Source organism: Fusarium odoratissimum, assembly GCF_000260195.1.
Source record: "Fusarium odoratissimum NRRL 54006 unplaced genomic scaffold supercont1.41, whole genome shotgun sequence".
Taxonomy (NCBI): Eukaryota; Fungi; Ascomycota; class Sordariomycetes; order Hypocreales; family Nectriaceae; genus Fusarium; species Fusarium odoratissimum.
This window is the reverse complement of record NW_022158723.1, coordinates 163,876-177,861: the sequence shown is the minus strand read 5'-3', so window position 1 is coordinate 177,861 and position 13,986 is coordinate 163,876. Positions and strand designations below refer to the sequence as shown.

Sequence of the window (13,986 nt, the reverse complement as noted above, 5' to 3'; positions counted from 1 at the left end):
GGTAAGACCGGACATAATGCAAGAACCTGTCAGGAGGGAATTGAGGCCTCTGGAGATGAGTATAGTAACTAGAATCAATTAATTAGATGGTTTATGGTGCTTTTATTGCGATTTATTTAAAGAAGGTTGAGATTTTTGATCGGCATGCTTGTCTGATCGGCATGCTTATCGTGTACGTTATGCTACGTCACATCTGCCCTATTTGGCCCCGGAGTTTTTGACAAGCGAATGTGAGCTTTATTGAGTTACATTCAAATCCGTGACTGACCTGGTAGTGATCGACCTTTTCGCCGGTAGTTAAATGTAATACTGACGCCAGATATAGGACCCCTACATCACGGCGGATATTCTGAGTTATGGTCACATAATAGCCACTCCGAGATCAAGTTTGAACTCAGTTTGCATTATAGCTCAGCTCTATGTCTGAGCAATCTCATCGCTATATAAAACTATAGATATCATCATAAACGTCAAGAAACACACCAGGCATCCTCATCATCAATCTGTAAACAGAGCCGCGACTCCATTGCCAAACCAACTGCCTCCCTGATAAAAGAAAAGGTCATGAGAATCCTGAGACACATGTCTAAACCAAGCATCCTGACAAACGCCAACAGAAACAAGAACTAAGAAACCGCTCAAATCACAGGGTATCAAATTCAAACCCATCCTCCAACCCCACGACACAACAAAAGCGTCAAACTTAACCAACGCATCTCACAATACCACCTGAGTCTAGCCCCAAGAATTCCAACAATGACGCAACGGCGTTCGGCAAAACCAACCCTCCCATTACCGCAAGATGTAACAACAGGTTGGGAATATTCATATACGGCCAAATCATATACTGGTGTCGCTTCATGCAAACAAAGTCAGGGTATCACGCCGACGGATGACGTCCTCCTTCACCGTTACAGATCATGCTCCAGTTTAGGGAAGAAGGAAGCTAGGACGCCCTCAGTAAAAACAATTAAAAAAAGGGGGGGTAAAAGTAGGAAATCCATCTGACAAGCTCAGCTTGTCTCGCAAACTCCCAGGGGCCAGACGTTTCAGATTGTTGGAGCGAATGTCGGTTCCTTGAGTCAGATACCAATGCTGGTGGGATGTTGGTAAATGCTGCCATTTGAACCCATAGCCAAGTTAATTCAGAGTAGGGATGTCGTTATACCAAAAGACATAAAAGAAGATTCCATGGTCGTGTATCATGCAAAGGATCATACCCGCAACGTGCGTCGTCTCCGCTGCCAGGTATAGAGGAAAAGACAAGCCGGTTCAAGGGGATAGGTCATAAGTCGTCAAATCATTGTCGTCTCAAAAAGACGGGGTCGGATGAGGGCATAATCCAGCTCAATATGCTGCAGCAGTAGATCCTTCGCTTGTCGCAACAGCAACTAACGCCTCAAGACGGCCTAGAGAGCCATTGCTGCCAGGTCGTCCCTGCTGTTGCTGTTGGGTCTGTTGATGCGGGTGTTGTTGCTGCTGGGGATGCTGCGGGTGCTGCTGAGTTTGTGGGGGCAGTTGTTGTGGTGGTTGCTGATATTGAGGATGCAGTGGTGCTTCTTTGACGGGGAATCCACTGAAGCCAGTAAAGTTCGGATGCACCATCCTATCCACGTGAGCTAGCCGTGTATCTTGCTGCTCTTGAGGAGGTCGGCCGTCTCTATGAAGAGAAACGGGCCCATTGTACCATCCACGACGCTTATTTTCTCTCGATGTTGTAATAGATGGGGCCGAAACTGTGTGTTGATGGAGAGATCGTGGGGCAGAGGTAGGTGGAGGTTTGGGGCCCTGGTATACCGGAGGCCGCTCCTCAAAACGAACAGTAGGAGGATTGAGCCGCACATGCTCAGCTTGAGCCTGGACAGCCTTGTTTGCTTCGGAAGCCCAGCTACCCGCGCTATCACGAGGCGGTGTACTGTGGTTGATGTCAAGGCGGTTGAGGCCTCTCTGAAGGCTCGCGTCGTACAAGTTTAGGTTTCGTCTCTCGTCCTGCATCGGGGTTTCGGGGAGGTGGGGTTGATAAGAGGCTCGAATCTGAGGCTCTTGGTCGACCATCATGGGCGAAGGCTGTCTCCTTGGTGGTGTGGCAGGTGGGAGAGGGTCGAACGACTCGATACCGGGCAGGCGGAAGGACGACTGAGAAGTGGAAGGATTCGCGATCGGTGGTGGTGGGTTCGGACGGACAGATGACTGGTTCACAACGGAGCTTAGCTGACTGGGGTTCCCATTGATATTGCGGCTGTCTGGATGCCATGTTCTTCGGCGCCAATCACTCTCTGACACTGACTCCCTACGAGACCATTGAGAAGTCGATGAGGGAGTTGGGGATGGAGGGATGCCGTTACTGTTTGGCGGGAGAGCACCCACATTCGAAGCATTAGCAGGACCAGGCCCAAACATCATCGGTCTCCCCCCTAGTGCTCCAGGGGATTGAAATGGGTTTCCTGGAACACTCAAACGGCGGCCTGGTGTTCGACTTCCAGAGGTATACATGCTGTGAGATCGTGAGTGTGACGTTGCTGGGGAAGACACGCCTGGTCCCCATCTTGGGCTGCTCTGCCCAGTTGAAAAGGTGGATGAAGTTGGTGTTCCGAAATCACTGGGAGAAGCAGGTCGGTAGTGAGGGTAAGAGCCCTCCATAGCACTCCGGTAAGACTCCAAAGACAATCGCGAGCGAGGGTCTGCCATTACCAATGGAGGCGGTCGCCGCCTGGCATCTTGAACGCTGTAAGCCGAGCCGACAGAACTGACACTGGTGATACTCGAGGTAGAGAGCGATTTGGAATGTCCTCGTTGAGGACCGCCGGCACTACCACCTGTCGATGCTCTGGCTCGATTCCCGGCTTGCCTGATTCGATCGGGCCGCATCTGCCGTTGAAACCGGGAACCGGTTGCAGCTAGCGAGTCCATAGGAATGTTCTCGTTGACATGGACTGTCTGTGCATGTTGCCTCAAATTGTCGAGTCTTGAAAAGCGGCGAGAGCAGTGGCACTGGAATGGACGTTCTCCTGTATGCTTTCTGTTGATATCGGTCAGCATTACGACAAACCAAGACGGATCGAGGGACAAAGGAAGACCACAAACCTGATATGCCGGGCAAGATGCTCGCTCCGCGTAAAGCTCAAATTACAAGGAGGATAGTCCGTACAATAAAAGCGCTGCGACTTCTTCTTCTTGCCTGACCTGGGTCCGTCTGCTCCAACACTTTCGTCGTCAGATCCAGCGCCATCCTCAATGGTGCCAGTCTCTCCATCGGAATCGTCCATATCTACGTCTCCCGAGTCTCCTGATTTATTCGAATGCCGTGAGTCGTGACGCCGAGGCATCTTTGGTTTCGGTGGTTGTTCAGGCATCTGTATTCCTTGGGGGAAAGGACTAGATGGTAGTGGCTTCTGGCTAGCTAGGTTGAAAGTTGCCCTTGTCGGAGTCGCACCATCGTCGGCAGGTATTTGTGACTGTGTATGAGGGGCTGTGTTGGGTCGAGGAGTTGCGGTCGATGAACCCATGACGTCTTCGCGGGAGACCGTCATGGCCAGCGGGGAATTCACTGGGCGAAAAGCGGCCGCCATGGCGACAAAAGCTCGAACTCGATACTGGCAGCAGTATTATCGATATTAGTGACGATATTACCGTTGCGCGGGTCCGCCTCTCGGGAAAGGGCGAGAAAGATGCCCGGAGGGTTCAACGTCCTGGTCACACAGGTACGAGAATTCGGTCGGGTCTTCGTTATGCACCGCTATATGTGTTGTCGGGACTGCAATTTTTGCACTTGGATGCACCGACAATCTCACTGAGGCAGAAAAATGCGAGACGGCCAAAGGACTTAGCAGAAATCGCGAGGCGGGTGATGACGACCACAGGCAACCCTGTATAAGACGAAAACCTTCCGATGATGGGGGATATGGAGATAAGAAGTAATAGTCCGAGGAGTTAGGATGCAACAAGACACGCACACACAAAACGGAACATGTACAAGTTGACGCAGAGCGCGGATCCCAACGGGATAAAGGGATAGATGTAAGGGGTCAAGAAGAGAGACAATGAGGATGGAGAAACAGGGAGCGTGTGTGAGAGTTGTAAGAGAATGAGTAGAGGCGTTCTCAGGCTCCTACAGTACCCACGACCTGCTAACTAAGGCCCGCCTTAGAGCGTACGTAGAAATGCCGGCGGGGAGGGAGGCGTGCGTAGTGGTGATGCAAGCCAGCCAAGATCAGGGCCTAGATCCGCAGAGTGGCACAGACCAGGCTGAGGTGAGTTGATATTCTCTGAGCGACAACTGCGAAAGCGATGCAGTCAAACTCATTCGATGGAATAATTCGTCACTTCCAGGGCTATCCTTTGTGGTTGCAACTTGATTTCATCAAGGGATAACCGAAAAAGTCAAAATCGAAACTGTATGTGTGTTGCTTGCATACAAAGACTGCAGTAACAACGTAAGCCAGAACGTGCGTGACGCAGAAGAAAAAAAAAGGTTGACAGTCGCAAACTGGTGAGTTGAGACAGGGGCACAGAGGGAAAAAAGTGGCAGGGGCAAGCGTGGCGATGATGTATGTCTATGGTTGCTTTTCCGTCCCAAATCGATTGTCTGTGGAGTCCGGATCCGGGATGGATGCATAGAGGCAGGATGGAGTTGCCCAACTCTCTTGTTTCCCTTGCACTAAGACGGAGTCTTTGTTAGTTGCGTTGCCCGACCAATCAATCTAGAGGTCAGCCACCTCACGTAGTCGTGCTGGCTGTTGTCATGCTCATTGACCTGGATCACCGTGGGTTGAAAGTCCGACAAGAACCTAATTCTCTAGGGTTCCCCAGCTGGCTGCAAATCGAGCCTGGCACTGGATGGTCGTGGGTGTTGAGTTTCGCTGGGCACGGAGCTCTGGTCTCGGTTCAAACGGCGCCAACACAATTCTCCGCTTTGCCAGTTTGCGACCGATCACAGCTCGTCTCGTCTCGTGGGAACCCTGACAGGGCAAGGCACCGCCGGCTTTGGTGGGGAGCGGGTTACAGTTGCAGGATGAGTCGATGGATGCTTCTTGGGAGTATCCGTATTCCTTCCTAAGCGGTGACTGTTAGGCACGATAAACATGTATTCGAGGTGGGTGGGTGGGATTGCAGCAAGTCGGAACTATTTGATTAACTGTAGTATCCAGGCGCGCGGGTCCAATTCCAAACAGAGGCATCAAGTAACATGCGGACTGATTGTCGTTGCACAACACTTTGCTGAATAATTCTATCTTAAGGGCACATTGAACAGCAACTCATGCCAGTCAGAGCCGCCAGGTACAGGTCACCTGCACTGTTGAGCAGGGGGCGGGCCAGGTACATAGCGCCAGCATGTACCTGATATGACCCATGCGAGGTATAACCCTGCAAGCGCTGCAGCTTGATCAACCAACGAGCTGCAAGCTAGTGGTAAAGCAAGCTGACAGTTGACCAGCCTGTCCAAGGATGATATGGTCACTGAAAAGCACCTAGCCTTTCGGTGCGTTGTTCCTCGACCGCTTCGATGTATACCTAGGTAGTCATATCTTTCAAACTTTCCTAATACCAGGTGAAGTGAATCCTCAACGTAGCTTCAAGCATTAGTATAAGCACATGGTCAAAGCCTATGGGTGGGCCAGTCTCTGCTCATGCTCTGGATCAGGGCACAAACCAACTTGCAGGATTCGCGATATCGTCAACCCAGTAGGAGCCAGCATGCATGCGAGGGGTTGGGTTCTCAGCCTTGAGTGGATCAAGGGCCCCATGTCAATGAGGGTTGGAGACGGCGCTTTGATGGTTTTCACCCACAGGGACCCCAAAACTACCGCTGTGCGATGGTAAAAATAAACCTCGCGCCAGCTGCATGGTGAACCAAAAACCTGTGCTTGCTTTGACTCGAAGCGAAGCCGTCCCTGGCCGACCAGCCGCAAGGGCCGTGTCGGGGGCTTGGCGTTGAACTTGCTCCGTGCAAGTCCACAAATTTGTTGCAACGACAACACGATTCCGGCTTTCATCACAGTTCAGATGGAGATTGTCCAAATCTTATTCTCGGTTGCCATAGACACGCTTGCAGCAGCATACCTAGAAAGCATGATTCCAATAAGCGATGTCGAGCAGACTGGGAGGCAATAAGGATTGTTCATCGTCTCCCAGTCGGTGCAGATAATCCAGGTCATCTGGATGCAGCCGGCTTACCCATGCGATGTAATCTGATACAGACCCCTCACCGCGTCCCTAACATCAACACACAGTTACTTTTTCTCAGCTTTATGATAGGTGGGCAGGGGAATAATGGTGCCTGGATCCCGTAGGTCGGTGGGCTTGAGATTCAGGTCGATGATGAACATCGTGCGGGGAGTCAAGCTATATCAAAGCACAATGCAACCCTTTCAAATAAAGCCCATCTCTCCCGATGTTGAACATGTCTTTGCTGCGTCGTAATTCGCTTCCAATATCGCGGTCTGATAAATTGGAAGGTACCGTCGCTTTGAAAGCTCCAGCATGAAAGGTCTACCACTCGACACGTCCACGAGATCCATCCATCGCACTGGCGCCGTTGGGCGCAAGCAATGACGTGAAATGTCGCAAATCGAATACACATGGGCGTATCTCGGTAGCAGGTAACGGTCGTTGTGGAGTTTGAGCTGGCATTTGATAGTTTGCAGCATGAGGAAGAGGCTGGCCACTGATTCCGAAGATGCCGTGCAAGTCAGGACAAACTCAATGCTGACCTCGTATGACGCATTGAGGGTCAATTGCCAGCACACTGGTTCTCTCAATGCAGGCCAAACAGCAGGTGTCTCCAAAGTGTTTGCCTGCATGCATCTCACGGCGGTGTATGTTTGCGGATGGATCTAGCGTACCTGGTGGATCGTGGTCAAGAACCAGGTACTTCATTCATCCCATAGCCAAGGAACCACCAGTCCAAGCTCTACTACCCACATGAACCCTTCAAGAGGCTGGAGCACAGCAATAAAGCATTGTATCAACATCGAATCTAGCTCTAATCGACTCTGTAGAAGCCGATGCAACAGAATCTGTCCAGCGAGTTCAAGGTTCTGTCCCGCACCATAATTCTTCGCATAAATGAGGCGCACGGAGCAGAGCCAAGGCGTGCGGAGAGAGTAACATGGCTCGCATTTGCGTTTCTGTAAGCTCTGGCTGGACGTTGCGCATGCAGCCTGAAAGGAATGCATTTACAATTCAAGGCTCACAAGCTGCTCACCTGGTGCGCGAATGGAAGGATTCTAGTCGTCCACCGATGGATGGTGATCTGTGATCTTGCAAGCATCTTCCCGTACTCTCCTTGTAGCGACAACATATACAACACGCTGCTGTGCCATGGAACTTGTATGAGCCATGAACCCAGTAATACCATACGGTCAACGATCGACTTCGTTTCTCTCGCCTCGATCTACTGTGATCCTGAGGCGTGGAAAACGTCGTTGATGGGACGGCTGGTTGAAATTGACTTTTGGCGTCGCCTAGAGAAGGTTTCTAGAGTTCCTGGTGGTTGGTTGGCGTATCCCTTGAAGGGTCCTTGAGATGGATACTGTATGTTTTCCAGCCATGAAGGCTCTCTTTTTCCGAAGCGGCCAGCTCCGTGGTTGTTTTGTTCCTTCGTTTCGTTTCGTGCCTTTGCTGATCTGAGTTGTCAATTTTAGCTGTACCTTATAGGCTCTCCTTGGATGGAGCCGCTAATACAGAGGTCCCATTCAAATGGAAGTATCTTACAAGAGGTACAATATCTACCGCCTGAGGCTAGGGGAGGCAAGAGAACTTAGGGCCTGTATCTTAAGTGGTGAAAAGACTTAGGTACGGAAGTTTGGGTATATTTTAGCAGGCCTTTAGACCAGTGAATTTTGGCAATGTCAGAAGTCCTTGCTCCCTAGGGCCACCTAACCTCCCTCGAATACTCGACCCCTCCTTCCCGTCTCATCCTCGTTGTTGAACCCCTCGCCCCTCCGCTACCTTAGAGCTAGAGCTAGAGGCGGTAACTGCCCCACCCCCTCTGTCTATCCCTCATGCACGTCCCCCTCCTTCCCGTCATCAGTGCGTCCTGTGACCCTTTATCGATAAGAGATAAGCAGGTGGGATGTCGCCGGTCAAAAAAAGATGAGCACTTGATGGTGGAAAATAAACGAAGGATCTTCTAGCACTATCCACTGCAAGATTCGATGTATTATTTGGGCAGGTCACATTTGATTCGGTTGCTTACGACTATTGCTACAGCCCACTCTCACTTTCCTGCATCCCCTTGGATGCTATCGACACATCCCGATGATCTGAGAAACCCTTTCAGCCGCTGTCTGTCCGTCTTCATCTTTTAATTGGCTTAGATGCTGTAGCACTACTGCATCCCTTAAACTTCTTTATTCTCTTTGTTCGTTTGGCTTTGAGAAATGAGAATGATAACCATGTCCACAACGCCAAGCACTCAAAATCGGACATTTAGCAAAGCTTCTGGGACCAGCGTTTGAAGAGATGCCCGTTCTCGAATTTCATTGGTACCTTGGTTATTGGTGGCAATCCAGTCAACTGGCGGTGACCATTAGACTTCCAGCCTCTTTTCCTTCGTTTTCCTCTTTCAGCCGCCAGATCTTGAATGGGAGTATTGCTTGTCTCGGTGTTTTCGGGTACCTGGGGCAAGTCTAAAATTGGACAGGCAACCCGGCCGATACCCTCTGAACCTTTCTGCACAACTCGGCCTTGAGTTCTATCCCATCGCTTAATACCGTTTTCTCGCATCGGTATCAAGGATCACGATAGAGATGCGAGAATTGACCTGCATATACACTAAAACTACGCAACCAGCCGCCTCTAAAGCAGCCGCCGTTTGCGCCTCGTCGCCTTGACAGCTCCACTTGGCGTTGCTGATCAACATTGAGGGTCTTTCTTCAACTCAATCGCCAGGCTCATCATGACGAGCTATACTGAAGGTTTGGCACGTCTGTTCAGCCTCGAGCTTCTAGATGGATTTACCTCCGGTGCTATTTCCAGGCACCAAGTACGAGACATTCTCTTCCCGAAATAGCATGTAACATGGGGATTCGCCAGAAGCCTGGTCCTCAGGAATGGATGAGCCACAGACCAGCTTACCGCCTTCTAGTCGTTTCCAACCGCTGGTTGCTAGGAGACAAGCGCCTCTTTCAATATTGTCGAATACTATACGCATGCCTGGGGAGCGCAGTAACTCTCGATATCCCTCAGTGTAAAAATCATCTCACTTGATATGTACGGTACCTTAATCGTTCCTGGACTACTGTCCGAGCCCTCATCCTAGCCTCTGGCCTGGTCTCCAAACCATGCCACCAAATGCAAGGCACGGTGCAGGTTGACGACAGACCTATCCACCAGAGTAACATGGTCCCCAAAGGATGTCACACTTGCACCCTTGACCAAACCTCCATGTGCTGGCATGCACACCAACTCGATGTTGACGACGACATTCGATGACCCTTTTTTGGGGGACACGCAGTTGAGCCCCGCGCCCGCTTATTCCGACCACACCCATGTGACGACTCCCTCCAGAAGCAGGGGAATATCACTCATGGGTCGGGAGGTGGGCGACCGGTGAAGCAAGGGACTGCGACTTGACTGAACCTGCAACGAAATCCACTCTGTTCGTCGATTTCAAGTATGTTGCCAGCCGAGATATCTCGAATTTACCTTGGGCCCTCCCTCCATCCTTCCCAACCTCGCTATTCAATGTTTTGCCATGTCCTGGAATTTTGAGGGTTTCTGATTGTCTTATCACCTTCCACACGGACCCTCAATTTCATGTCGTCTTGAATTGTCTTTGTTTCCAAGCCACATGCTAGTGGCCATGCTAACACCATTGCCCGATAGAGGTCCACAACATTTGTCAATTACCTGTCTTGTCCTGAACTTGTCTCGTCTTGTCTTTAACCTCTCGTTCAGGCCTTTGATCCTACACCGCTCTTTTATGCTCAAACCCAAAATTCGGAAGCTTTAACTGCTTCTGGTGGATCTTCCATCGACATGTCTCTCATCGCCTCAGCCTCACTAACTGATTGACCTTGACCTTTAAAGTCGATTCTCAGATCAACAGGCCTGCGATCGTGAAGCTGAACCTGGATCTGAATGCAGCTAACTCTAGTGGGTTGGGCTTCCTCTTGACGGTCGGGTTCTGAACCCGACTTGTCCCCAACAGACATGGCTGCTACGCATCATGACTGCATGCACCTCAAGGGCCTTTCATGCAGGTATCCTCATTCGCGTGCGTGGTTGCATGTACGTATGTACGTCAAAGTCTCATGATTCGATTCACGATCTTCCTGTGCAACCCTTGAAGTCTAACTATCACTATCGCATATCGTGCGAAGGTGTAGCCCAAGTCTGACGGCCCATCATTCCTCGGTTCTGTGGCCACGTCCAATATCTTTGTTTATCAGAACTGTTTCTCGGTTCTCTTCGGTGCCTTTGACCTGGTGTGCTCGTGCTGACTGCCCCTCCCTGCGCCATTCGGGGAGTTATGGTATATCGTACTGTTGCACAAGTATTGCTTTCCTACCGTGTCTCTTTAACGGCGCCTCTGCGGAGGCGATATTCCTTCTGCATGTCTAGTGACTTTGTCCGTGTGTTGGAGCCCGAAGTGTTAAATGATGAGCTACCCTTCATATACTCTCACGACTCACATCTAGACCTGGCTTTGAGGCTCCGTGATCAACGCCAAGTAGTTTATTGCCTTAAGCTGGGGGGCATCCCCGCATGTGATTATCCTGCAGACTAAACTACTGATACTCCAGATGTGGTAAGAGCTGACATCATGATGGTTCTAGTGTCGATCCCCAGGGTCCTTGCCAAATCGTACTGTTGATGCTTCGACGTGGTCTGCCCAGCGGTTGACATGGAGTAACCTTCAGCTACCGCGTGGGGGTGCTTTCTCTTTAGATATAATGCGGCGACTTGTTATGCACTGTGCCTGATACTTAGCAATTGGATTATTTGTTACAAACCTTGAACTTCTTTCAGATCCTAAGTGATGGGTGGCCATCGTCTGTTATGGTGCTGCTACAGGGTAACCTATTTTGATAGTCAACATGTCTAATTGTGAATCACACCCCAGGAAGATGCGTTGCTCTTTGGCAAGTGTCTGATTGACATGATAAACATAACAGGCGGGGTTTCCTCTTCATTGTCGTAGAAACTGTTACGAAGACAAGCTTGGCATGAGTGTTGTATTCTCGAACCCAGTCCATCCATCCCCAACTATTAAACTTACGTACATGTTAGGAATTCAATCTTTTGCCCACCATATCATGTAGTTGGAGAGCACTCGGAAAAGAATATCTGAAATGTGTATCATTAAACATATTGATTTTCGTACATAGTCATATCTAACAGTATTGGTGTATAACGCGAGTGACAGACAGAGCTTCCCATGAAAAACACCGCAAATTCGTAGTCAACTATTCATGCAATAGATTCTTTTGCTTCACCATGCCCAATGACAAAATGCAGGGCGACGTAACAATCCTAAACTTCATCTCATATGAGTATCAATGCTCACAGCGTCATAAGGCGCCATCTATTAAATATCCAACATACTCCTGATTTGCTGGGGAGGAGCATTAATGGAGTTGTTCGTCTCGGTGCTATTGCTGCGACCGGTAGATCCGGGACGTCCGGAGGATCGACCCCGGCCCTGTCCGTCCATATAAGGAGGGGGAGGGGGGCCGTCGAGTCCAAGTTGCGCTTCACGGCGAGCTCGGTCCTCGGCGAGGTTGTTAGGGAAGAGAATGCCGGCGACGGCTTCCATATTGCGCTCATGACGGCGACGCTCATTCTTACCAGTGTATGGCTGGACAAACGTTCGTGAGGCATTGGAGCTAATGGAAGCAGTGCCAGCCCGATCAGAGCGTGGGTTATTGGAAGCGTCCAGGGGGCGATGCATGTGGCCCATCTCGATATCATCATCTCTGGCAGCAGCCAAAGCCTCCTCACGTAGGTCTCGCTCCGCATCTCCTTCAATACGTCGACCAGTGGCCCTACCACCTCCGATCTCATGAACATTGCGAGTAAGCTTGTCCTTGAAGCTGAGGAGATGGTCACCCCTGACACGGTGCCACCAGGCAGGCTTGTTGACGATGCCAAGTTCTCGGTTGATCATCTCACCACGCTCTCGTCTCTTGCGGATCAGATCCTTGTCCTCATTAGGGCTGAAGAAACCGTAGAGATACTGAATGTAAAGGATGAGCAGAGTTGGCAGGAAGCCCCAACAGTAGATAACAGGGATGTTTCCGTTGTACTTGACGATGGAGTAGTCAAACTCCCATGAGATGAAGGCCTGATACGCGATGGTAGCCGCTGACAGAGGGATGATAAGCCAGAAGCGGAAAGGGATGTATCGAAGGAAGCCAACAGCGCGGTTGACGATGCCGCGGTGTCGGGGCTTATAATGCTTGATCGAGTGATGGAGGGAAAAGACGATAGTGAGCCAGGCTACCACGAGACAGAAGGCGCCGACCTTGAATCGAGTATTAGTTGCTCCAGGGACCGCCTTGGCCAATGTCTGCTCCTCCGAATGCTGTAGTTGGGTGAATTTCCAGCTACGGGGAACAACCATGAAAAAGTTTAGCCACAGCCAGAGGTAAAACCACAACGGCAACCAAAACTCAACCTTGGAACGACGGTCATCGTCGCGCAAGATAAACGGATTAGGATCGACATATTGCCTTTCTTGCCAGGAGCCCCAATGACGAACAGCTTCCCAAGTCATAGCGACAGTGCCCATGCAGAGGAGGTACCAAAAGAAGACATTGACAGTGATGGGCAATTCCTGGAGATAGTACCGGTCGATATCAACGCCGACAAAGAGACTGATGAGAGCCGCCGCCGCACTGAACAAGGCCCAGTACCACTGCCAGCGACGACCGATGGGATAGAAGCGCGAATCGCGTGGCACGTAGAGTTTTCCATGCTTGGCCAGGACAGTAAGGTTGAGAACAAGAGCAATTCCAAAAGCAACAGCGAAACCAATTCCAACAAAACCACGAGTCTTGATGTTCTCGATCGCGGAATAGCACTTAGTGGCATTGGTCCATGTACCGTTCGGGAAGACGTAAGCCGGAGTATAGGGCGCAAAGGTCAGGTAGCATTTGGAGTTGTTGGAGATGGTGTTGTTGCTGTAGAATGTGTAGTTGAAGTATTTGAGGGTGGTGAGGTTGAAGTGGACGCCGCCGAGAATGGTGTCGCTGCTGTTACCCTTATCACCCTCTGGCCATTCATTTACGGCACGAGCCGAGATATGGGCAAAGGCCTCGATCAAGCCGTTCATGTTGGGCAATCGATGTCGAGGTTGACGCGAGTGCGTGTTGTTTCGTCTGCCAATGCGCTCTGGAGGGTATCAGGGTCGTTTCGAGTATTGAGGAGAACACTGCAAGCGGAAGACTCGAACGAATCTTGAGCAGATACTGTGTAGTTGTCGCGATGCGATTGCTTATGTATATACGGGCAATTCACCCTTGAGGAATCGAGAGGGTTGTCAATCAGTAGAAATGAGTCGATTCAACAACAGAACGCATCAGGACATGGCTCAAATCGACGAAGATCCCAACCGACAAGAGATACGACGACGTCGAGATGAAGAAAGGAAGAAGAGAGAAGTAGGAGGGAAGTGGTCAAGAAAAACAAAATATCGTTGGTTAGATGCGGATTGGATGGCAATGGGATATGCCGGGCATGCCGTTGCGATGGAGAAAAGACTCGCGGCTGAGTGGATGGCAATCATCTTTTTTTCTGGGTACGTATTTCCGAGGGTGTGGAGGTGGAGACGCCGAGCGGTCCGTTTTTGCATGTTGAAATTCTCTCATACTGAATTATTAGACACGGAATACTCGGGAAATGAAGATTACAGGCGAAAAGGATCAGCATTGATTATAAGAAAATACTGGACTTTCTTTAAAATCACTCGCAGCCAAGTCTAACCAAAAGACGCCAAGAATTGAGGGCTATTCAACTCTTCAAAGCACCTGCATCATGCCA

The 13,986-nt window shown here is 50.4% G+C and overlaps 4 protein-coding genes across 6 annotated transcripts; 1 reads left to right on the top strand and 3 right to left on the bottom strand.

Moving 5' to 3' along the window:
- Positions 1-341: 341 nt before the first annotated feature.
- On the bottom strand, positions 342-5,551 carry FOIG_14457 (uncharacterized protein). 3 transcript variants are annotated; one of them, XM_031215706.1, is made up of 3 exons: positions 3,085-5,551; positions 2,368-3,019; positions 342-2,190 (listed from the first exon to the last, which is right to left on the bottom strand). In XM_031215706.1, exons 1-3 carry the CDS (start codon positions 3,567-3,569, stop codon positions 1,348-1,350), a joined length of 1,980 nt encoding a protein of 659 aa, XP_031054591.1. In that variant the 5' UTR covers positions 3,570-5,551; the 3' UTR covers positions 342-1,347. The 3 variants fall into 3 exon arrangements, with proteins under 3 accessions (XP_031054591.1, XP_031054592.1, XP_031054590.1); XM_031215707.1 differs by having other exon boundaries at positions 2,368-5,551; XM_031215705.1 differs by having other exon boundaries at positions 342-3,019.
- Positions 5,552-6,341: 790 nt separating this feature from the next.
- Positions 6,342-7,682, top strand: FOIG_14456 (uncharacterized protein). Its single transcript, XM_031215704.1, has 2 exons — positions 6,342-7,533; positions 7,644-7,682. Exon 1 carries the CDS (start codon positions 7,170-7,172, stop codon positions 7,521-7,523), a length of 354 nt encoding a protein of 117 aa, XP_031054589.1. The 5' UTR covers positions 6,342-7,169; the 3' UTR covers positions 7,524-7,533; positions 7,644-7,682.
- A 1,682-nt stretch (positions 7,683-9,364) lies between these two features.
- Positions 9,365-10,603, bottom strand: FOIG_14455 (uncharacterized protein). Its single transcript, XM_031215703.1, has one exon. It carries the CDS (start codon positions 10,155-10,157, stop codon positions 9,930-9,932), a length of 228 nt encoding a protein of 75 aa, XP_031054588.1. The 5' UTR covers positions 10,158-10,603; the 3' UTR covers positions 9,365-9,929.
- Positions 10,604-11,085: 482 nt separating this feature from the next.
- FOIG_14454 (uncharacterized protein) lies at positions 11,086-13,940 on the bottom strand. Its single transcript, XM_031215702.1, has one exon. It carries the CDS (start codon positions 13,277-13,279, stop codon positions 11,534-11,536), a length of 1,746 nt encoding a protein of 581 aa, XP_031054587.1. The 5' UTR covers positions 13,280-13,940; the 3' UTR covers positions 11,086-11,533.
- Positions 13,941-13,986: the final 46 nt, after the last annotated feature.

Excerpts from the sequence above, each read along its gene's own strand:
- FOIG_14455 (XM_031215703.1), bottom strand. The coding sequence starts at position 10,157 with ATGTCTGTTGGGGACAAGTCGGGTTCAGAACCCGACCGTCAAGAGGAA.
- FOIG_14456 (XM_031215704.1), top strand. The coding sequence starts at position 7,170 with ATGCATTTACAATTCAAGGCTCACAAGCTGCTCACCTGGTGCGCGAAT.
- FOIG_14454 (XM_031215702.1), bottom strand. The coding sequence starts at position 13,279 with ATGAACGGCTTGATCGAGGCCTTTGCCCATATCTCGGCTCGTGCCGTA.
- FOIG_14457 (XM_031215705.1), bottom strand. The coding sequence starts at position 3,569 with ATGGCGGCCGCTTTTCGCCCAGTGAATTCCCCGCTGGCCATGACGGTC. Across the intron at positions 3,020-3,084 it reads CATCTTGCCCGGCATATCAG|AAAGCATACAGGAGAACGTC; the intron begins GTTTGTGGTCTT and ends CGATATCAACAG.